Source organism: Pipistrellus kuhlii, unplaced genomic scaffold (assembly GCF_014108245.1).
Source record: "Pipistrellus kuhlii isolate mPipKuh1 unplaced genomic scaffold, mPipKuh1.p scaffold_m20_p_3, whole genome shotgun sequence".
Taxonomy (NCBI): domain Eukaryota; kingdom Metazoa; phylum Chordata; class Mammalia; order Chiroptera; family Vespertilionidae; genus Pipistrellus; species Pipistrellus kuhlii.
Window position 1 is genome coordinate 91,884,101 of NW_023425529.1, and position 24,643 is coordinate 91,908,743.

Here is a 24,643-nt window from a genome sequence, read left to right on the forward strand (position 1 = left end):
ACTGTGGTGAAGTGTTGCAACTGTAGTCGCTGGCCAGCTTAATAAAAGCTCATAAATTTTGATCTCTGTCTCTGGTGGTCATCTCTTGCGGGCTTCCCCACAACATTAGTATCTTATATAATAAAAGAGTAATATGTAAATTGACCATACCTTCGCCACACCCACAAAGCCATACTCACCAGCCAATCAGAGTGAGTATGCAAATTAACCCCAACTATGATAGCTGCAGCCACAGAGAGCAGGAGGGAGGCTTGGTTTCCCCCGGCAATGGAGGAAGCCAAGCTTTCCGCCTGCCCTAGCAGGCTTAGGGCTCCACTCAAGGCAACAACGTTTCAATTATAGAAGGTAAACAAATCCAAACAGAAATGGAGGCAGCCACAGAGCAAGCAGGAGGCCTGGCTCCGCTCCAGATACCAAGGCCTCCACTTGGGTCACCAGGGGGCATGGCTGGCCTGCAAACCACCACAGGCCCCTCACCCAGGCCACCCCATGCCCCAAGGGAACTCCCTGATCTGGGACACCCTTCAGGGCAAACCAGCTGGCCCCCACCCATGCACCAGGCCTCTATCCTATGTAATAAAAGAGTAATATACAGATTGACCATCACTCCAACACGTAAGATTGCTGCCCCCATGTGGTCAAAGATCCTGCCCCCATGTGGACACAAGATGGCCACCACAAGATGGCCAGCAGGAGAGAGCAGTTGGGAGGGTCCAGGTCTGCAAGGGAGGGCAGTTGGGGTGACCAGGCTGGCAGAGGAGGGAAGTTGGGGGCAAACAGGCTGGCAGGGAGCAGTTAGACATCAATCAGGCTGGCATGGGAGTGGTTAGGGGGTGATCAGGCTGGCAGGCAGAGTGGTTAGGGGCATTCAGGAAGGCAGACAGGCAAGTTATTGGGAGCCAGCAGTTCTGAATTGTGAGAGGGATATCCGAATGCCCGTTTAGGTCCGATCTCACCAGGATCAGGCCTAAACGAGCAGTCAGAAATCCCTTGCGGGGTCCTAGATTGGAGAGGGTGCAGGCTGGGCTGAGGGACATCAAAACCCACTCCCCCACACCCCCACAAAATTTGTGCACCAGGCCTCTAGTTTAATATAATTTTTCAGTTTGTCCATCTTGAAATTTGGTTCAAAGATAGAATCACTGTCATTTGTTTTTTAAAATATATATATTTTATTGATTTCAGAGAGGAAGAGGGAGAGAGATCAAAATCATCAATGATGAGAGATAATCATTGATCAGCTTCCCCCTGCATGCCCCCTACTGAGGATTGAGCCCACAACCCAGGCATGTGCCCTTGACTAGAATAGAACCTGGGACCCTTCCATCCACAGGCCGATGCTCTATCCACTGAGTCAAACAAGCTAGGTTCACTGTCAGTTTTTAGTGTGCAATACTGGAGAATTGTTAATGTAAAAAGCAAGCAAACAAAAAAACAACGTTCAAATTGGTAAAGAATTTTTGTGAGTTTATTTGAGCCAAACTGTCAACAATTGCCAGAGAGCAGAATCTCAAAAGTATTATGATAATGCTCAGGAGAATAGCAGTTTTTCACCTTATTTTGTACATTACAATCAAAGAAGCATATGTATAATAAGTGGATTACATGAAATCCATTGATGGTAGATTAGGGAGGCAGGAGAAAGTAAATGGGAGAAACATCTGGGATTGGATAAAAAGTAAAATGATGAGACACATACTTCTTTTGCTTAGATGAGAACAGGATAGTTAGCAGTCAATAATACTTAACAATAACAATGAAGGAATTTGTGGTTTTGCCCAATCAGGGTCAGCCAACTCAGGGGTCCAACCCTCCCCCTGCCCCAGACCCCTATACAACCTTTGTCCTGTTGAAGCTCACTCTCTCCACCTCGCCACTGCGCCGGTGGGTGGGTGTGGGAGTGACTCGAGCTAGCTGGAATAAAGGCTCTTGCTTTTGCATCGGACTCTGCTCCCTCGTGGTCTTTGGGGATCATGAAATCTGGGCATAACAGCTTCTGCCCTAGTGTCTGGCATATTTGGTTGTGCCCAGAGGGGTCCGGAAAAAGAAAGGTTACAAGTTACCCTGACATTTCACTGGTATGTTATCTTATATGCAAAAAGACAATAGGCTCAGTAAAGATCAAAGTTGATCTTTGTCAAGGAAGATACTGGCCTTGGACAGTGGTCGGCAAACTCATTAGTCAACAGAGCCAAATATCAACAGTACAGTGATTGAAATTTGAGAGCCAAATTTTTTAAACTTAAACTTCTAATGCCCTTCTTTAAAATAGACTCGCCCAGGAATAGCCATACTCAAGGAGCCAAAGAACCGCATATGGCTCACAAACCGCAGTTTGCCGACCAAGGGCATGACTACCCACTATAAACTGCTTTTTAATTAGAGTTTTAATTCAATTTCAAACCTTCCTTTTTGTGGTGTTAATGTAAAAACATTCAAACCTGTAAAAAATTTTTATGAGCTTATTAGAGCTAAATTGTAGACAATTGCCGAAAGCAGAATCTCAATGGATTGGGATAATGCTCTGGAAAATGACAGTTTTTCACCTTGTTTTGTACATCACAATCAAAGAAGGAGACCTGGGTTACATGAAATCCATTGGTGGTATATTAGGACTGTGGGAGAAAGCAAATGTGGGTGGGGGTGGAGGGATGGGGTAACCTCTGGGATTGGATAAAAAATAAAACGATAGACACACAATTCTTTTACTTAGGTGGGTGCAGGATAGTTAACAGTTAACAATGAGCATGATAACAATAACAATGAAGGAATCAGTGGTATCTGTCCTGGTGCCTAAGGCATCTGGTTGTGCCCTGAGGGGTCCAGAAAAAAAGGAAGTTACATATTACTCTGATATTTTGAGGATAGGTTATCATGGTAGATTCAAAGGGATAATGGGCTCAGTTAAGGTAAAGATTGACTTTGTCAGGGAAGATATTGGCCTAGGAGGTGACTACCCACCACACTACTTTTAGTTAAAGTTTTAATTTCAGACCATCCTTTGTCGTTACCTTAGGTCTTAGAGTTTGGGCCTTCCACGTGGGCCTTCCCTAAGTTAGTCAAGTTAGCACGTGGTCTTTTAATCCACAATGGTGACCAACCAACTGGTGCTCAGCAGTTCCTTGAACTAGAATTTAATTCTTGGTGAAAGGACAGGGCGGATTTAACTCCTGATCCTCTATTTCGAATGTCATTGTGTAACTGGACCCTAGCCCTCACCCAACCAATCAGGGTCAGCCAAAGCAGTGACATCACCACCCCTCTAAACCTCCTTGATCTGTTGAAGCTCGCTCTCTTCCGCCACGCCACTGTCGGTATAAGTGGGACAGAGCCCATGCTAGCATGGAAAACAGGCTTTCTGCTATTGCATCGGACTTGGCTCCCTGGTGGACTTTGGGAATCATGAAATCTGGGCATAATATTTGGGGGCTGGTACGGGATCCCCAAGACCCTGAGGGACCCTGATCTGGAGAGCCTGACTGGCGGCAGTAGGAGTGTGTGTGTCTGTGTGCTTGTGTGAGCTGGCTCTGGAGGGACATGGGATCCCCTCCTTGTGAGCGCTCTGGAGGGATGTGGAATCCCCTCATGTCAGTAGTGCCTGAAGAGGTCAGGTGGATGCACCACTGGAAGATCACAGGTCAGAGATTCGGAAGATGTTCCAACCTCCCAGAAGGGACGTGGAATCCCCTCACAGGCAAGAGAGATGTGGAATCCTCTCCCAGGATGAGGTGGTCACTTCCGCCAATCCACGTGAGGCTGAGGTCTGGCTTTTCTTCTAAGGAGTTGAAATGTTGATGTTGGGCGCCCTCTTCTTATTGGTTGCTGTGATTTTCTGTGTTGTGGAGGTCCGGAAGGGCCAAAGGCAGACTTGTAGTTCTAGTGAGTGGCCAGCTTTCAATGTCGGATGGCCACCAGAGGGCCACCAGTCGGTGTGAGGCCGATGTCTAGCTTTCAGTTTTGTTTCCACAGAGTTGGAAAACTGTTCTTAGGGGCCCTCTGTTTGTTCCTGTGTTCTGTTTGTATGTCTGTATAAGTAAGGGTTTCAGTTTGTTGTTTGTAAGTTTGCTATATTAAATTGAATGAAGGAAGGGGTGGACACACCCTTCCCCCCTTCCCCCCCCAGAACAGGTAATTCAGTTTCTGCCTTCAGCCATCTCTAAAGAATGTGTTCATTTGCATTTAAATGGCTAGACCTTTTGCTAGCAAAGGGACAAATTTACATGTGAATACCTACAAGTTTGCTTCTCAGTTTCCCCAGGCAGAAAAAACATGGTTTAAAGTTAATTGTTGGATTTTGGAATTTGTTCTTGGAAATATAAAGATTTATTAATAGGGAGCTGCTGGATGTTTGATTTGTGAGCTCTGAAGGTTTTGGTATTCGGATTGAATTGGGAGAAGTTATATAATTGTGGTAACTAAATGCCTAGAGTATAGCAACTTGTTTTTGAGAAAATAAAATGTGTATTCTCTTAAATAATTAAGAATTCAAGATATAAGGATCCAAGATGGCTGCGCCCAGGTGAACACCTAGCCGCAGCCGCACACAACAATTTCAATAAAAAACAACTAAAATATAAAATGGACATTGCCCAGAACTACAGGAAGGTTGACTGTCTGGAAATTCTACAGCGAGAAGCAAGGAGAAAACCAGAAGGAGGTGCGGAGGAGCTGGAAAAGCCCAAGGTACGGAGACGAGGTGCGCGGAGAGGACGGAGCCGGAGAGGAGGGAGGCCGAGTGCCTGGCGGGCGTTCCCTAGCGGAAAGGAGATAAAACTCCGACTGTGCTGGGCCCCCGACTGCTCTGATCCCCAGTTTTAAGCCAGACCCCGGGGACTCAGGCTCAGCCATAGGGAGCCGGGTTGTAAGGCGGAACCCCTGGGGGAGCGGAGAGAGGAGGTCCCGGCGGCGCGCACACTGCGTGCAGAGAAGGGATGGTCGGCTGTGCCGTGGGATTGCCCTGACGGGAAGGAGACTGGGGCTCCAGACTGCTCTGAACGCCACCTCCAACTCCACTTCCAACTGAACTGAACCCCAATACCGGGCTCATTGTGGGAGAGCATAGACTGTTTGGCAGCAGGCGAAAACCGAGGGCACCTTTCTCTCAGAGGCGCCGGCAGCAAGCACTGAGGGACCCACATAGGGCGGGGCTGACGGAAGCCAAAGCTGCAGGCTCCACCCTGAAAAACCATCCCATCTGTAACTGCGAAATGTGACAACAAAATAGATCACAAACGAAAGAAATGGAGGACAAAAAGCGTCTGGATATAGAGTTCAAATCTACGCTTATAATGTTTTTCAAGAATTTCCTAGAAAAGATGGATAAGACCTATGAGGATATGAAAAGAGATCAACTAGAATTAATAAGGAGTCATCAAGAAATGATAAGGGATCAACAAGAAATAAAGAATACATTGTCTGAAATAAAAAATATTTTACAGAGTCCTAAAAACAGAATGGAAGATCACAAGAATCAAGTCAAAGATTTGGAACATAAAGAGCCAGAAGACACTCCTCCACAGAAGCTAGAAGGCAAGAGAATCCAGAAAATTGAAGATAATGTAAGAAACCTCTGGGACAACTTCTTCAAGCGAACCAACATCAGAATTATGGGCGTTCCAGAAGATGAGAGAGAGCAAGATATCGAAAACATACTGAAAGAAATAGTGACAGAAAATTTCCCCCAACTGGTGAAAGAATTAGACTTACAAGTCCAGGAAGCACACAGAACTCCAAACAAAAGGAATCCAAAAAAGACCACACCAAGACACATCATACTTAAAATTCCAAGAGCAAAAGACAAAGAGAGAATATTAAAAGAAGCAAGAGCAAAGAAGGTAGTTACCTATAAAGGAGCACCTATACGATTGTCAGCTGATTTCTCAACAGAAACCATGCAGGCCAGAAGGGAATGGCAAGAAATATTCAAGGTGATGAATAGTAAGAACCTACAGCCAAAGATAATCTAGACTGCAAAGCTATCACTCAGAATCGAAGGCCAGATAAAGAGCTTCACCAATAAAAAAAGCTAAAGGAGTTCATCACTGCCAAACCAGAATTATATGAATTGCTGAAGGGGGTTCTTTTGGAAGAGAAAGTAAATAAAGATAAAAATTATGAACAACAAATACGTAATTATCAACAAGTGAATCTAAAAACCAAAAAAATCAAAAAAAATCTGATGAACAATATTAACTGTTGAATATAATAGTATCAGAGGTATGGGAGGGGAGTGAACTGACGATTCTCAGGGAAAAGGGGAGAGGGGGGCGTGGGAAGAGACAACATAAACTGTGCACCTATGTATGAGGACAATGGGGAATGGGGAAAGGGCAGAGGGTGGGGTGGGAACCTGGTGGAGGAGAGCAATGGTGGGGGGGGGGGGGAAAGGAACATTTGTAATAATATGAACAATAAAAACATTTAAAAAAAAAGAATTCAAGATATAATACTTGTTTGGTCTGATTTAAAAAAGAAAGAAAGAAACCTTTAATTTGTTTAAGGCTGAGTGCTCTGACACATAGCAAACAACCCTGAGTGGCCACTGGGATACCTTTTTCCCAGGGTGCTTGCTCTCTGTCAGAGAGGAATCGGCCCACCTAACAAAATGTTTAAGGTATGAAGTTGTAACAAGTGGGGTCCAAAAGGTTAAAAGCAGGGACCAAATTCTAAAGTTAACTACTGTTTGTCTCAATTGGCCATTTAAGTTTGATGTGATTAATGATTACAGTACATTGTAAAATCTTTAGAAGAAAAGGAAAATATTTTGTGGGCTACTTGGTCCTTGTGTGTGTGTGTGTGTGTGTGTGTGTGTGTGAACTTTTAAGTTATAGTTTTAAGATCAGTAATATTAATGGAAATACCATCAAGCAGAGTGGCTTTTCAGAAAGGTCAGGGAGTCTGATTGCAATGTAGGGGTCACTAACAGGAGGCAAGCGCCTTTCCCAGTGGGAACAGAGTGGACTGCCAGATGGAAATGCCTGGGTTGGAGCACCTCCTTTGCCACCTGGAACCCAAGCCACGCTCCCTGCCTCCGCCCACCCAGCGTCCATCCCTCCAGGGGTTGTTTTGAGTAGCGGTGGCCGGGACAAAGAGAGAAATTCCCTTGTGACCCCCTTCACCCCAATGAGACCCAAGAACCTCCAGCGACTGCTTGGACACTTTTCACCATGTTCTGTTAGGGGACTTAGAGGTGCAGCTAGAAATTCTCCCATTCCCCTATTTCAGGCTTATCAGAATCTGAGATCCGTATCTATAGGAAAAATGTGGCAGTTTAAATTTCAAGTGGCTGGAAGCCTGAGAACAGGGTACTGGACCTGCTCCCTTCTCCCTTTGCCTTTTCTATAAGATTTGAGGCATGGTTATATATTTTTGAAGGATATAGAAAGAAGGTTGGAAAGTTAATTTGAAATTATAAAGGGTTTTGTAAAGGTTGTACATGTGATAAGAAAGGAGAAAAGAGAAAGAGAGAAAAGGCCAGCAACTAATAGGAAGGAATTAGTATGCCTATTGTAGGAAGCTGGGGCACAGAAAGAGAGAATGTCCTGGCAGGATAGCTAGAGAAGCAAAATGTGAGACTCAGATTCCAAGGGTCTTTAACTTAGAGGAAGAGGACTGACAGGACCGAAGACCCTTTCCATTAAGCCCCCAGAGTAACCTTACAAGTGAGAGGCAAACATGTTAGTTTCCTGGTGGACACTGGGGCAGTCTTGACAGAGCCGATGGGACCCATAACCTCTAAGAAGACATCAGTCCAGGGAGCCACCGGACAAACTCCCTGTTTTCCTTGGACATCAAAAAGGACTGTGGACCTCGGAAGGAACATGTACTGAGGAAATGCAGCCGCTGAACTGGATCAAAGTGGAACAACGGATCTTTGAGGAGCTAAAGAAGGCTCTCATCTCAGCAGCTGCCCTAGCCTTGCCGGACGACGTGGAGCCCTTCCACCTCTATGTGAGTGAGGTAAGAGACATTGCCAAAGGGGTTCTCACTCAGACTCTAGGTCCCTGGAAGAGACCTGTTGCCTAAGAGACTAGACCCTGTGGCAGCAAGGTGGCCAGTGTGCCTCCGGGCAGTGGCCACCACAGCACTGCTGTGAAGGAGGCAGATACGTAAGCACTCTGGGCCAGGAGCTAGCCTGACAACACCCCATGGTGTGAACGCCCTCCTTCGAGGTGCTCCAGAGAGACCAGCCCTGTGTCTGATTCCAGAAGACACTGGCCACCAACCTGCCAGCCTGCTTCCAGATGACGATCCAGAGGAACCCATTCATGTCTGCATAGAGGTAACAGACGCAGTACTGCCAGACGAGGCGCTGTTCACGGATGGGAGCAGTTACGTTCAGGGTGGGATCTGATATACAGGGCAGCAGTAGTCACCCTGGACCACACCATTTGGGCACAGTTCCTGAACTTTTGGCCTTAATCCAGGCCCTTTGATGGAGACACTGTGCCATCTACAGCGAAAGAGGGTTACCAACAAGTCTTAGTAACCCTACCAGACCCCGACCTACAGTGGACCCCCTCCTACACAGAACAAGAGGAGGAATTGGCAGAACAGAAGCAAGCCATCAAAGGACCAGATGGTTTGGTGGACCCTACCAGATGATAGACTGTTGGTCCCAGAGGCTCTAAGTCAGACGTTAGTTGCCCAGTGACACCAGGTTACCCACTTAAGCATTACCAAGACTTCTGAACTTCTGTGAGACAGATACTACCAAGCTTAGATAAGGTAATTAAAATCATAGTTGCTAGAAGTACTATCTGTGCACAGGTAAATGCTAAGCCAGGTAAGAGGGGCCCCCTGGGAATTCGGGCCCCAAGGAAATTCCCTAAGAGAGCAGTGGGAGGTGGATTTCACATAGATTAAGCCACCAGCATTAAGGTACAAGTACATGCTGGTTTTTGTAGACACTTCAGATTAGGTTGAAGTATACCCCACTAGGACAGAAACTGCCTCTATAGTAGTCAAGAAATTACTCTAGGAGATTATACCTAGATTCGGGCTGCCAGTAGTCATAGGATCAGATAACAGCCCCACCTTGGTAGCCAAGGTATCTCAAAGTATAGCTCAAGCCTTAGGACAGGCATGAGCAAGACTCTAAAAAGTTTAATTAAATTTGTCCTGAAAACCGGTGAAAATTGGACCAACCCTCTGCCCTTCGCATTCTTATGGACTAGGTGTACCCCCTACTGGGATGGGTTCCCCCCTTTTGAGATCATGTAACTATTCCCTTGCTCAAGTCCTTACAGACTCTGCAGTTTACCCAGGGAGCCACCCATAAGCTTGTTCCAGATGCACTGCCAGTGCCCACCGCAGACCCTGTACACCCCTTCCAGCCCGGAGACTCAGTGTGGGTAAGGAAGTTCATTGCCCAAGGACCTGAAAGGGACACTGCACTGTTACCCTGAGCACGCCCACGGCTGTTGAAGTAGACAGCACCCAAACCTGGCTACATGACTCCCAGCTCCTGCACCAGAAAACTGCCTGGATCCTGGCAACCAGCAGCTTCACCGTGAGATCCCTAGCCTGGGCTCTACGCAGGCCAGGAGGAGACTTGATGCCTGCAGGAGGGGAACTGGACTTCAGTAAGGACAGTATTGATGGGAACTGTGGTACTAAGGGTCTTGGTAAGTGTAAGAATATTTTTAAATAGAACAGAGAATACCCTTAAAGGAAGTGGACTGAGTCAATGATTTCACTCATGCACATAAGACAAGGGGGGAATGAAAGGGCAGGGTGGGGCTAACTCCTGATCCTCCATTTTGAATGTCATTGTGTAACTGGACCCTAGCCCTCACTCAACCAATCGGGGTCAGCCAAAGCAGTGACATCACCACCCCTATAAAACCCCCGGATCTCTTCCACCAGCCACTATTGGTGTAAGTGGGACAGAGCCCACGCTAGCATGGAACACAGGCTTTCTGCTACTGCATCGGACTTGGCTCCCTGGTGGACTTTGGGGATCAGGAAATCTGGGCGTAACACTTGGCACTTCTCTATAAATCGTTTCAGTAGCGTGCTCCTTCCCTGGGGTATTCTCTTTATAAGAACATACTTAAAGTTATGTAGAGACGATAAAGCTTTCTAAGAATACTTTTGGCAAGGTGATAAGGTCTAAAAAATACAGGTCTGGGAGGGTGGTGTTAGCCTTTGGGACGCTGTTGGTGTTCACAATTGGGGGAGACAAAGCCTTTACTATTCAAACGCTGTCCACGTTCAACAACTAAAATTATTTCACTTTCCAAGCCCAGGCTGATGTGTGTGTGTGTGTGTGTGTGTGTGTGTGTGCGCGCGCGCGCGCGTGTATGTGTGCATGTGTTTGTGCGCATGTGCGTGCGTGTGTATGTGTGTGCATGCGCACACATGCATGTATGTACGTGTGCGTATATATGTGTATGTGTGTCCGTGTCCGTGTATGTGTGTATGCATGTATGTATGTGTGTATGCGCGCGCGTGTGTGCAGGTGTGTGCATGCATGTGTGTATGTGTGTGCATGTGTGTGTGTGTGTGCGTGTGTGTGTGTGTGTGTGTGTGTATGTGCGTGTGTGTGGGGAGGGCTGGCTTCCAGCGCGGGCGGCTCTCCGGGGCGCGGGCGCGGGAGCCCGGAGCCCGCCCCGCCGGCCTCCAGGTGGGACCCCCGCCGGCGCGCTGGGCGGCAGGAGGAGGGGCCGGCCGCCAGCGCCGCCCTCCATCTATCACATGGCCGGGGCGCCACCAAAACAACAGCTTCGGCCGCGGCGGGGATCAGGGCCGGGAAGCCGGGTCCGGGCCGCCGCCCCCGGCCATGGAGGACGGGTTCCTCGAATCCTTCGGGAGGCTGAGCCTCCAGCCGCCGCGGCCGCGGCCGCCGGCCCCGCCGCCCCCGCGCGGGCCGCCCCCGCGCCGCCCCGGCTTCCGGAAGCACCTCTACCTGCTGCGCGGCCTCCCGGGCTCCGGCAAGACCACGCTGGCCAGGTAACCGCCGCCCGCCGCGTCCTCGGCTCCCCCCGCGGGGCCGGGGCCAGTCCGCCGGCTGCGCGCGCCGGCCCCGCCGCCGGCCCCGAGGCCCCGCCGCCTCCCGGGCCTGGCCCCGGGGCACGGCCGCCGCCGCCCCCTCGGCCGGAGCCCACGCTCGGCCCCGGGACGCGGCGCCCCCGCGGTGCCCTCTGGCCCGGCGCCTGTCGCCGCGGTGGCTGCGGCGGTCGCACCTGGCCCTGTCCACCCCGCGCCAGCCTGGAGGGCAGGGCCGTGTCCGCCCGCCGAGCGCGGCGTGTTTGCAGCGGGAGAGGGTCCCTGTCCTCAGCGAGCTTCCCGCTCCTCCTCAGGCGGGAGAACCCGGAGCTGCATCGGCAGCAGGAGCTGCTGTGGATGGAGGGTCAGGGAAGGCTGGCAGCCTGCTGAGGTGCTGCCAGTTGTGGTTAAGATTCCCAGCTCGTGTGTGGAGCAGAAGCCTTCAGCAAAACAATATTGCTACATTTTCACAGATTAATGGGACGGGCGACTTCCGAAAGGCTGTGGGCACCCTTAACTAAGAAACCGATTTCAGTGGGTCCTGTTCGGCTGGGGAGGCGGGGGGTGCGGAGGGGGGTGTTTGGAGGTACATTTTAAGGGGGCGGGGCGGCAGGGGGATGGACCTCTGTTCACAAGGAAGTATCCTAACTTCTGGATTCAAATCCTGTTTAGTTTCACTTTGGCTTTGCTGATTTGTGGGCTATCACACACTGAGTTTTAAAGAAGGAAGTAGTCTTTGTCCGTATTTTGTTGTGTTTATAATTGCTCAGGGAAGTCCTAGGGTGTGTGGAGGCAGGTAGATTTGACCACCAGAAACTGAGTTTTGGGCTTCACCTTCCTCATCTGTCAAGTGAGTGACTTGGCCTTAGTGGCCTTTAAGGCCCCTCGTGGCTCTAACATTCTACACTTTGGGGATTTAAACTCCTGGGTGAAGTTAGCTAACAGAACACGCTGGATGAGACAGTTTCTTAAAGAGCATTTCTCTAGGGACAGCTGGTGGGAGCACTGGCCTGGGGGCTGTGCCTTCAGATCCTGTTCCTTAGGAAACAGCTGGTGACTTTGGGCAATCGCCTAATCTCTCTGGGCTTATTTTCCTTATATGTGAAAACGAAGAGAGGATCTATTTTGAAAAAGTGGTGTTAGATGAAATTTAAGTTTAAAAAATTGGCTCTCAAAAGAAATCTCAATCGTTGTACTGTTGATATTTGGCTCTGTTGACTAATGAGTTTGCCGACCACTGGGTTAGATGATTTATTGAAGATCCTTCTGACCAGTTCTAGTTGCCAGACTTAGTTTGTTAATAATTGCTAGGTCAAGGGCTGACTTTGGAGTCCATTTATGGCTTCAAATATAAGCTTTGCCATTCATTATCTGTGATCTTTACTCAACTGCTCTGTACCCGGGTTTCCTTTCCTGTTAAGGGAGGATAGCTGCTCTGCCTACTTCAGAGGGCTCTTGTGAAGATTAACGTGTGTGGGAACTTGTTAAACTTTCAAGTGAAGCTGGAAGCGGCTCTGCGAGCTCTCCTGTCCCTCTGGGTGCTGGCAGTCCTGGGGCAGAGGTGCTTTGGCACCCTTGGGTTGGGTTGTGCATTTATACAGAAATCGGGTGAGTAAACAAGGAAATAGGTACAGCTCAGTACTAAGGGAGGCGTGCAGTGAGAGATGGTGTGGTGGATGCCACAGGCTGCCGCCCAGTGGGTGTTACCTTGTCTCCCCCCCCCCCCCCCCCCCCTGGGGAGGGGGGCAGTGGAGAGAGAAGGAGAATACCAAATTGTTAAAATAAAAAAAATACACGTATAGAGAATGGTAAACTGTGAGGCTATCTTATGTATAGTTGGATTCTGGGAATTTAATAATTTCTTAATTCTATGTATTTTCTATAATAAGCATGTATTTTTTGAATCAGAAGAATAAAAATACTGGTCCATCTTTTTCTGCTTAACTTTTAATATTCATTTGATTAAAGAAACAATAAAAATGTTTTTGAAATTAGGATATGTCTTGTCTTCCAAATCAATGTTGGATTTCTATGATTTTCACCTATTTGTTTTGAAGGAACTGTGGAAACCATCCATTTAAATTATTTGATGACATTAAAAAAGTTGGAGTTTTATGTGGTTTAAAATTTTTTTCATTACATCGGAATGCTAACAAATTAGGATGCCCTCTAAGTTTGTTCTATTATCTCTCTTTCATTTAAGAAATGTTTCAGCCCAGCTGGCATGGCTTAATGGTTGAGCATTGACCCATGAACCCAGAGGTTGCTGGTTCGATTCCTGGTCAAGGCACATACCCAGGTTGTGGGCTTGAGAGACTGCAACAAGCAGCCAATCAATGATGTTTCTATCTGTCCTTTTCCTTCCTCTCTCTATAAAATCAATAAAAACATATTTAAAAGGAAACATTTCAGAAATAGGTTCTTATTATTGACCTGTAAGTCCTACTTCCAGGAATTCATCTGAAGACAACAATTGGACAAGCACAGAAAGACAGGAATGTGCCTTATAGAGGTGTGTGTGTGTATATATATATATATATATATATATAATAGAAAATAATGTGAGCCAGTGTAGTCATACAAAAAAGTTAATAACAGCATGGCTTGTAAGTCATGCTGTCATTAATGGGTACATAAATGTGTATGTTAAAAAAGCCTACAACAAAGCTATCTATATATTTTTCATATATATGTATACATATGAGACATTTATATATATATATAAAACATTTATATGTTATAAGTACACACACACAAATCCCATATTTGCTTCAAAGAAAGGGGGTACGTGCCCTCATAGACTAATGTGTGAAAGAGACATCTGTCCTTCGACAGCTGTTGACTTCAGAGAAGGGGATTATGAACTTTCCCCTTTGACTTATTTTCTCATGTTTATACAACAAATTGTTAACTTTTTAAATATGGAAATATCTTTTTACACTTGAAAATAGTTTTGTTCAATAGCTATGCAGGTTATGGACAAAGCATTTATTTAACAACAAAATAAATGTCATTGCTATACAAAAAGGCTTTCCTAGTTTCATTATCAGTTGGACATATACTAGAAGACTTTAAATCCATGCAGATTGATTTTGAATATTGTTATTTTATCTTAATTATTTATTAAATATTATTTTATTATTGATTAGCATAAGAACTAGCCTAGGTCTCTTGATTCTTCAGCACCTCAGGTTCGTTTACTTTCTTTTTTTGTTAATGCTCTACTCTACTGTTGAGTCCCCGTAAATTTTTCTTTATTTAAGTTAGTGTATGCTTAATTTCTGACTGGTCCTTTTTTATGTCTTTGACATTCTCACTAAGATACCTGTAAGTCTCTCTAAGTCCCTGAAAGTTCTCATTAAGATCCTTGAGCAACCTCTTAACCATAGTTTTAAACTCTGTATCCCGTAGTTTGATTCCATTTCTTTCATTTGTGACGTTTCTTTGTCTCTGCATTTTGGCTGCTTTCCTGTGTTTTTTCTATGTACTAGTCTTAGGTAGAGCTGCTGTTCTCCCGAATTGGTGGAGTGGCCTTCAATAGTAGGTGTCCTGTGGGGCCCAGAGGCTCGGCCTCTCCAGTTACCTGAGGTGGACCCTCGAGGTGGACCCTGTGTGGGCTGTGTGCACAGTCTTATAGTTCAGACTTGATTGTTATTGGCATCACTGGGAGGAATTGACCTCCAGGTCAATTGGACTACAGCGACTATGGTGGGAGAGCTGCTGTGCAGGAGACACCACTACGGAGCAGGACTTACTTCAATGGGGCTTTGGTGCTCACTGAGTCTGCCTCTTGGGAGTGTTGTGGATTGTAGACTTGTAATCTGGTATGGTCTGAAGCTGTCCACCAGGTGGACTGGCTCTGTGGCTTCCTGAGAGGGGCAAAGTCAGCCACTGCCTGGGGCCTCCCCGCAGGAAGTGCCCAGGCAAGGCCCAGCTGTGAAGCAAGGCAGGCAGGTGCTAGTGCTGGCTTTTGGATCTTTTATTAATGGGTTTGGGGCAGCCTGAGCCAGGACAGGCCATTCATATGCAAAAACCACTGCAGAGAGCTTGGGTGGGTCTGTAAACTGGATGGGGTGGGGTCTCAGGGAATCACCCAGGCAGAGCAAACAGTGAGGGCCAGTCTGATGGAGACATAGAAATAGCTGCCAGTCAGCCCTAGAACGGGGGAGGTCCGAGCACAGGAATAATGACCTGGGTGTGCACACTCATCTGGGAGAAAGCTGCCCCAGTTCCTGCCCCGGTGCCAGGCAGTCCAGTTCCTCCCTGTACGTCCCTGGGTCCCCAGGGCCCCGTCCCAGTGCTGGAGCCCGAGGGATCAAACCCGAGTAAGTCCATGCACCGGCCATTTAAGAGGAACTTCTGGGTCCCCGGAAACCTCCATCACTCAGCCACAATTCCTGCTGGTCTTTACAGCCCAAAATTACGTGGACTTTTCTTCCCAGCTCTGGAGCTCTGGGCTAAGGTGGCAGGCATCCTGGAAAAGAGCCCCCCCCCCCCCCCCCCCCCCGAAGCAGCAGCTTCTCACAGGGAGCTTCCACAGTGGAAATATCCCCCCTCGATTAAAAAAATGCCAAAGAGGGTGTAGGACCAGCCTGTTCCATGCCTCCACACCTCCATGTAGGAGAATGTCTTGTTCTTAGGAGACACTTAACAAAGAATTTAGGAACAGTGTCATGATGTCTGCAACTTACTTTCAAATGGTTCATCAAAAGTACATGTGAGCCCTGGCTGGTTTTCACAGTGGTTAGAGCACCGGCCTGCAGACTGAAGGGTCTCAGGTTGGATTCTGGTCAAGGGCACGTACCTGGGGCACGATCAGGGCAGCCAATCGATGTGTCTCTCTCACATAGATACGTCTCTCCTTCTGTCTCTCCCACTCCCTTCCACTCTCTCTCTAAAAAAACAAAAACAAACAAACAGAAAAACAAACAAACAAAAAACACAAAATATCCTTAGGTGAGGATTAACAACAAAAATACATCTGAAGTCCTGGCTGGTTTGGCTCAGTGGATAGAGCATTGGCCTGCAGACTAAAGGCTCCCAAGCTCGATTCCAGACAAGGCCACATATTCAGGTTGTGGGCTTGATCCCCAGTGACAGGGAGGAGAGTGTAGGAGGAGGCAGCGGATCAGTGATTCTTTTTTTTTTTTTTTTTTTTTTTTTAACATATTTTATTGATTGTTTTTTTACAGAGTGGAAAGGATAGGGATAGAGAGTTAGAAACATCCATGAGAGAGAAAACTCGATCAGCTGCCTCCTTTATACCCCCTTACTGGGGATGTGCCTGCAACCAAGGTACATTCCCTTAACCGGAATGGAACCCGGGACCCTTCAGTCCATAGACCCATGCTCTATCCACTGAGCCAAACCAGTCAGTGATTCTCATCATTGCCTAGAGGCCCAGTGCATGAAATTCATGCATGGATAGGGTCCCTACTGGCTCCTGCCTGCTGGCTGCCTGCTGGGCACCTCCCTTCCCCTGGCTGCTGCTGCTGCCGCCACTGCATCTGGCTGCGCGAGGGGGCGAGGGGAGGAGCTCCCTTCCTCTGGCTGCCTGCTGCTGCTTCTGGTGATGGGGGAGGAGGGCCTCTTTTCCAGGATGCCTGCCGCCGCTGGCCCCGCCCCCTGGTGGAACTCCTGGTTGAATCCCATTTGGGGGGACAATTTGCATATTAGGCTTTTATTATATAGGATGTTTCTATCTTTCCCTCTCCCTTCCTCTATGAAACCAATAAAAATATATTAAAAAAATACATGGGAGAATTAAAATAAATCCACAAATTTGTATGGAACCACAGAAGACCCTGAATAGCCACAGCAATCTTGAGAAAGAAAAATAAAGTTGGAGGAATCATGCTACCTGATATCAAACTACACTACAAAGCTAAAGTAATCAGAACAGCATGGTACTGGCATTAAAACCAACTGTAGATCAATGGAATAGAATAGAGAGCCCAGAAATAAACCCATGCCTATATGATCAACTAATATTTGACAAAAGAGTCGAGAACATACAATGGGGGAAAAGATAGTCCATTCAATAAATGGTGATGGGAAAATTGGACAGATACAGGCAAAAAATTGAAACTTCCACCATACAAAGAATAAACTCAAACTGGATTAAAGACTTAAATGTTAGATTTGATACCATAAATATCATATCTAAATATATTTTCTGATATATCTCCTTGGGCATGGGAAACAAAAGAAAAAATAAACAAATGGGATTATGTCAGAATAAAAAGTCTTTGCACCGTAGAAAAAAACCATCAACAAAATGAAAAGACAACCTGCTGAATGGGTGAACATATTCACCAATGATGCATCTGATAAGGGGTTAATATTCAGAATTTATGAAGAACTTCTATAAACTCCCCCCCCACCCAAGTAATTCAATTAAAAGTAGATAAAGGATCCGAATAGGTAGTTTTCCAAAGAGGACACACAGATGGCCAGTACATGTGAAAAGATCCTCAGTGCCACTAATCATGAAAGAAATGATAATTGTGAAGTCATGGTTTCTACCTGAGTTTCTCCCATAGTAGTGATGTTAAGTAAATTTGGTGGGGAACTGGAGAGATAAAGGTTCTATGGAAATAATTTTCTTTCCTTTTCCCCCCTTTTATTGTATTTTTATTTTCTCAATCCCCCCCAATGCATGAGGCTCCTGATCTACCACAACAAAAGCTAGTCCTGGGGCACTTCCTCACCGCTTCTGAAGTGGGTGGAATAGTGTTACTTCCACTCAAGTCCGAGAATCTCAGATTGTCCATCTAATAAGGTATTTATCTAATTAGGAGAGCTTCTGTTGTCCTGCACATTCAAGATGCTATGGTGGCTATCAATGCTAATTGATAATTCAGTTGATAGGACTGATTTTGAAGGAATAAACATTCAGGAAGATCACTGCACCCCAAAGTCCATTAGAGCTGTAGAGCTGCCTGTTAGGTGGACTGTAGATACAGTCAGACATGTCTTAGGAAATGGTGAGACGTGGTCTTGAGCAATTTTACTTTCACTCTCAGGTGAAGCAATCTAAGGAGAGTAGTTTCTCTGTTGTGATTTTTTTTTTTCCCCCCCAGAAGGGAATAGAATTCAAATAAGATGTGGATTGTGTCTTAAAGCTTTTTAAAAGAAAACACCAGAATATTTACTTCTAATAGATTTCATAAGCCATAAAGAAAAAGGAAAACAAAAGTCCATATGATGGATAGGAAAAAAAGTATTCAAATCTGAAAATGATGAAAAACCAAAACAAACTCTGTGAGTGGCAGATTTAGGAAGACAAATGAAACCAGATTTAGAAGGGATTAAATCTGGGACCAAATAGAAAAATAAAAATCTTGGAACTTATATCCTTAGTTGCTTAATTAACACACAAAAGTAAGGAAAATAAGTTATACACTATCATTTAACCTCTGAATGTAGCTCTCATTAATAGACTAGATAATATTGATAAAAATAACTTAGAAGCTGTAAAGTGTTCACAAATATAAAATATACACACCTGAACATGCATTCACTGCTGTCCTTAGATTGTTTCTGTGGTGTCTTTATAACAGTTGCATGCATTAGAGGTGTAAGTTAGGACTTATGATTTGGGGTTTTTATTTTGAATATCTTTAAAGTAAAATAAAAAAAAATATGGAAAAATGTGAATTTCTTTCATCAAATCCTCTTTGTACCTCTCTTTGATATCACTTTTAATAGTGGCTGCCTCTCTTTTTAAATAATATATTTTATTGATTTTTTTTACAGAGAGGAAGGAAGAGGGGTAGAGAGCTAGATGAGAGAGAAACATTGTCCAGCTGCCTCCTGCACACCCCCTACTGGAGATTTGCCTGCAACCAATGTTCATGCCCTTGACCAGGATCGAACCTGGGACCTTTCAGTCCGCAGGCCGCTGCTCTATCCATGAGCCAAACCGGTTCCGGTGAAATGGCTGCCTCTTGTGCTGCCTTTCCCTCTCTGTGCCCTGTCCTTCCGTGTGGGTGGGCAGTGACTTGCTTTGGAGGACAGCATGTGGTGGATGCTTGGCAGCTTTCACTTTCGCCCTCTTGGAATGAGTGAAGAGGCCTGGGGAGCCTGGGGGAGGATGAGAGACCATGTGGATAACAGGCAGTGAGCAGCCAGCACCCCACATTATTGTACGAGGTCTGCAGAACTGCCCAGCTGAGCCCGACCCAAACGCTGACCCACAGAACAAGTTCCTCCCCTTTCCACACACACACTTCCCAGAATCTGGGGATGACCATTATGTTCTACTTATATAATCTGTTTTCAGCTTCAACACCCCAAAAGTCCTTTGTGATTTTTGCTCATCTGACAGTTTCCATGGTTTTCAGGCCTCACATTGACCTGGACACTTCTCTCTCGACATATTCCAGCTTGCCAACTCCCTCTTTAAATTATGTAGTACTCAGAATTGAAAAGTGTTTCAAATACAATTTCCACTTTTTAAAAATGTTGTTATTTAAAAAAAGATTTGCACTTTTAACCACAGTATTTTTGTTCTCATTTTTCTTGCTCATAACACACCCTCTGTCAGGAGCTTCCTCCTCTTAGTTCCTTCCCCAAGAGACAACAGTGTCCTGACAGTGCTTTCTTGTCACAACTGGCTCCCAACGCTCCATGCTTGTAGGATTCAGGTGTCCAGCTCATTGCACTGTGCCAGGCCAGTAGGCAGGGTTTGGCTCCTTGGCTGGGCTGTGAACTCATTAAAAGCAGTTATTTTATTTTACTTTCGTACCTTAACACTTTACATAGTACATGGCATATGCCAAGTGCTCAATAAATGTTTAATGAGTTGGATAATTATCTAATATTCTTTGGGTATTAAAATATATTATCTTCTGGAGAGAAACCAAGATGGCGGCATAGGGTAGACACCTAAATGCAGCCTACTACCGTGTTTCCCCGAAAATAAAACATCCTCCGAAAATAAGACCTACTTACAGGTTTCCTTCTGAGTGAAATATAAGGCATCCCCCGAAAATAAGGCCCCCCAGGCTCTGTCTCAGAATGAAAATTAATTTATCGTAAACTGGTCGCTAGGGCCGCCCCGACTGGCATCTAGCAAACAGTGACATTTCGCGGAGTCCTGACATTACTGCTGTGTAGAGGCGGAGCGAAGGCCGGAGTGAGCAGTGAGTGCAGGGCGGGAGAGAGGAGGAGACTTGAAGACATTTCTTCACGAAAGAAAAATAGATCAGATAATGATTCCCGCAGGAATGATGGCCTATTTCCAGACTCTTGATATTGCAATAAACAAGCCATTCAAAGACAATTTGCCCATGGAAATTAATGACTACATTGAAAATAGAATGGAGAGAAATCAGCATGGAAACTTTGTGAAACCTAAACTACAAGAAGTTGTGACTTGGGTGAAGAATTCATGGGAGAAAATCACTGACAGTTGCATTGCAAATACACTGCGAGCAGGCTACCTTGACAAGAAGTACTCATTTAAAGACAGTGCTATTGCTAACCATGAGAGATTTGGTCCACTGATTCTGAAAGAAATGGAGTCACAAGAAATTCACCAGGAAATTCAGGAATTGGATTGTTAGGATGATGTTCCAGAAGATGATGACATGATTGTCATTGAATAAATGAGTAAATTCTCGATACTGTAGGATTCACAGTTTGTCTGGTTTGTGTTGACAACTACCGTACTACCGTACCGTATACAGGCAATAAATTTCCTTTATTTTCATTTAACAATAAATGTACCGTATTCTTCTTCATGGAAAAATAAGACATCCCCTGAAAATAAGACCTAGCGCATCTTTGGGAGCAAAAATTAATATAAGACACTGTCTTATTTTTGGGGAAACAGGGTACAACAATTTTAAACTTACAACTGGAAAACAGAGGAAACAGCACCCTGAAACACCAGGTGCCTGTGGCCAGCCAGAGGGAGGGAATCCCGGGTCCCGGGTGCCTGTGGCCAGCCAGAGGGAGGGAATCCCGGGTCCCAGGTGCCTGTGGCCAGCCAGAGGGAGGGAATCCCGGGTCCCGGGTGCCTGTGGCCAGCCAGAGGGAGGGAATCCCGGGTCCCAGGTGCCTGTGACCAGCTGGAGGAGGGAATCCCGGGTCCCGGGTGCCTGTGACCAGCTGGAGGAGGGAATCCCGGGTCCCGGGTGCCTGTGGCCAGCCAGAGGGAGGGAATCCCGGGTCCCAGGTGCCTGTGGCCAGCCAGAGGGAGGGAATCCCGGGTCCCGGGTGCCTGTGGCCAGCCAGAGGGAGGGAAGCCCGGGTCCCTGGTGCCTGTGACCAGCTGGAGGTGGGAATCCCGGGTCCCGGGTGCCTGTGACCAGCTGGAGGAGGGAATCCCGGGTCCCAGGTGCCTGTGGCCAGCCAGAGGGAGGGAATCCCGGGTCCCAGGTGCCTGTGACCAGCCAGAGGGAGGGAATCCCGGGTCCCAGGTGCCTGTGACCAGCTGGAGGAGGGAATCCCGGGTCCCAGGTGCCTGTGACCAGCCAGAGGGAGGGAATCCCGGGTCCCAGGTGCCTGTGACCAGCCAGAGGGAGGGAATCCCGGGTCCCAGGTGCCTGTGGCCAGCCAGAGGGAGGGAATCCCGGGTCCCAGGTGCCTGTGACCAGCCAGAGGGAGGGAAGCCCGGGTCCCTGGTGCCTGTGACCAGCTGGAGGTGGGAATCCCGGGTCCCGGGTGCCTGTGACCAGCCAGAGGGAGGGAATCCCGGGTCCCAGGTGCCTGTGGCCAGCCAGAGGGAGGGAATCCCGGGTCCCAGGTGCCTGTGGCCAGCCAGAGGGAGGGAATCCCGGGTCCTGGGGGCCTGTGGCCAGCCAGAGGGAGGGAATCCCGGGTCCCAGGTGCCTGTGGCCAGCCAGAGGGAGGGAATCCCGGGTCCTGGGTGCCTGTGGCCAGCCAGAGGGAGGGAATCCCGGGTCCCGGGTGCCTGTGGCCAGCTGGAGGAGGGAATCCCGGGTCCCGGGTGCCTGTGGCCAGCCAGAGGGAGGAATCCCGGGTCCCAGGTGCCTGTGGCCAGCCAGAGGGAGGGAATCCCGGGTCCCAGGTGCCTGTGGCCAGCCAGAGGGAGGGAATCCCGGGTCCTGGGTGCCTGTGGCCAGCCAGAGGGAGGGAATCCCGGGTCCCAGGTGCCTGTGGCCAGCCAGAGGGAGGGAATCCCGGGTCCCAGGTGCCTGTGGCCAGCCAGAGGGAGGGAATCCCGGGTCCTGGGTGCCTGTGGCCAGCCAGAGGGAGGGAATCCCGGGTCCCAGGTGCCTGTGGCCAGCCAGAGGGAGGGAATCCCGGGTCCCAGGTGCCTGTGGCCAGCCAGAGGGAGGGAATCCCGGGTCCCAGGTGCCTGTGGCCAGCCAGAGGGAGGGAATCCCGGGTCCCAGGTGCCTGTGACCAGCCAGAGGGAGGGAATCCCGGGTCCCGGGTGCCTGTGGCCAGCCAGAGGGAGGGAATCCCGGGTCCCAGGTGCCTGTGGCCAGCCAGAGGGAGGGAATCCCGGGTCCCAGGTGCCTGTGGCCAGCCAGAGGGAGGGAATCCCGGGTCCCAGGTGCCTGTGGCCAGCCAGAGGGAGGGAATCCCGGGTCCCAGGTGCCTGTGGCCAGCCAGAGGGAGGGAATCCCGGGTCCCGGGTGCCTGTGGCCAGCTGGAGGAGGGAATCCCGGGTCCCAGGTGCCTGTGACCAGCCAGAGGGAGGGAATCCCGGGTCCCGGGTGCCTGTGGCCAGCCAGAGGGAGGGAATCCCGGGTCCCGGTGCCTGTGGCCAGCTGGAGGAGGGAATCCCGGGTCCCGGGTGCCTGTGGCCAGCTGGAGGAGGGAATCCCGGGTCCCAGGTGCCTGTGGCCAGCCAGAGGGAGGGAAATCCCGGGTCCCAGGTGCCTGTGGCCAGCCAGAGGGAGGGAATCCCGGGTCCCAGGTGCCTGTGGCCAGCCAGAGGAGGGAATCCCGGGTCCCAGGTGCCTGTGACCAGCTGGAGGAGGGAATCCCGGGTCCCGGGTGCCTGTGGCCAGCCAGAGGGAGGGAATCCCGGGTCCCAGGGGCTGTGGCCAGCCAGAGGGAGGGAATCCCGGGTCCCAGGTGCCTGTGACCAGCTGGAGGAGGGAATCCCGGGTCCCAGGTGCCTGTGGCCAGCCAGAGGGAGGGAATCCCGGGTCCCAGGTGCCTGTGGCCAGCCAGAGGGAGGGAATCCCGGGTCCCAGGTGCCTGTGGCCAGCCAGAGGGAGGGAATCCCGGGTCCCGGGGGCCTGTGGCCAGCCAGAGGGAGGGAATCCCGGGTCCCGGGTGCCTGTGGCCAGCCAGAGGGAGGGAATCCCGGGTCCCGGGTGCCTGTGGCCAGCCAGAGGGAGGGAATCCCGGGTCCCGGGTGCCTGTGGCCAGCTGGAGGAGGGAATCCCGGGTCCCAGGTGCCTGTGACCAGCCAGAGGGAGGGAATCCCGGGTCCCGGGTGCCTGTGGCCAGCCAGAGGGAGGGAATCCCGGGTCCCAGGTGCCTGTGGCCAGCCAGAGGGAGGGAATCCCGGGTCCCGGGTGCCTGTGGCCAGCCAGAGGGAGGGAATCCCGGGTCCCAGGTGCCTGTGACCAGCTGGAGGAGGGAATCCCGGGTCCCAGGTGCCTGTGGCCAGCCAGAGGGAGGGAATCCCGGGTCCCAGGTGCCTGTGGCCAGCCAGAGGGAGGGAATCCCGGGTCCCAGGTGCCTGTGACCAGCTGGAGGAGGGAATCCCGGGTCCCAGGTGCCTGTGGCCAGCCAGAGGGAGGGAATCCCGGGTCCCAGGTGCCTGTGGCCAGCCAGAGGGAGGGAATCCCGGGTCCCAGGTGCCTGTGGCCAGCCAGAGGGAGGGAATCCCGGGTCCCGGGTGCCTGTGGCCAGCCAGAAGGAGGGAATCCCGGGTCCCAGGTGCCTGTGGCCAGCCAGAGGGAGGGAATCCCGGGTCCCGGGTGCCTGTGACCAGCCAGAGGGAGGGAATCCCGGGTCCCGGGTGCCTGTGGCCAGCCAGAGGGAGGGAATCCCGGGTCCCAGGTGCCTGTGGCCAGCCAGAGGGAGGGAATCCCGGGTCCCGGGTGCCTGTGACCAGCCAGAGGGAGGGAATCCCGGGTCCCGGGGGCCTGTGGCCAGCCAGAGGGAGGGAATCCCGGGTCCCAGGTGCCTGTGACCAGCTGGAGGAGGGAATCCCGGGTCCCAGGTGCCTGTGGCCAGCCAGAGGGAGGGAATCCCGGGTCCCAGGTGCCTGTGGCAAGCCGGAGGAGGGAATCCCGGGTCCCAGGTGCCTGTGGCCAGCCAGAGGGAGGGAATCCCGGGTCCCAGGTGCCTGTGGCCAGCCAGAGGGAGGGAATCCGGGTCCCAGGTGCCTGTGGCCAGCCAGAGGGAGGGAATCCCGGGTCCCGGGTGCCTGTGGCCAGCCAGAGGGAGGGAATCCCGGGTCCCCAGGTGCCTGTGGCCAGCCAGAGGGAGGGAATCCCGGGTCCCAGGTGCCTGTGACCAGCCAGAGGGAGGGAATCCCGGGTCCCGGGTGCCTGTGGCCAGCCAGAGGGAGGGAATCCCGGGTCCCAGGTGCCTGTGACCAGCCAGAGGGAGGGAATCCCGGGTCCCAGGTGCCTGTGGCCAGCCAGAGGGAGGGAATCCCGGGTCCCAGGTGCCTGTGGCCAGCCAGAGGGAGGGAATCCCGGGTCCCGGGTGC

The 24,643-nt window shown here is 49.7% G+C and overlaps 1 protein-coding gene across 5 annotated transcripts in view; it reads left to right on the top strand.

Annotated features, from left to right (window-relative positions):
- The first annotated feature begins 10,614 nt into the window (after window positions 1–10,614).
- N4BP2L1 (NEDD4 binding protein 2 like 1) overlaps window positions 10,615–24,643 on the top strand; it is a 33,167-nt gene continuing 19,138 nt past the window's right edge. For 2 of the 5 annotated variants that reach the window (XM_036456123.2, XM_036456122.2), the window contains exon 1: window positions 10,616–10,953. In XM_036456123.2, the coding sequence (XP_036312016.1) occupies window positions 10,784–10,953 (170 nt within the window). In that variant the 5' untranslated portion in view covers window positions 10,616–10,783. Of the gene's footprint in view, window positions 10,954–24,643 lie in introns of all 5 variants that reach the window. The other 3 variants (XM_045588514.1, XR_004991075.2, XM_036456119.2) reach the window with 3 other exon arrangements.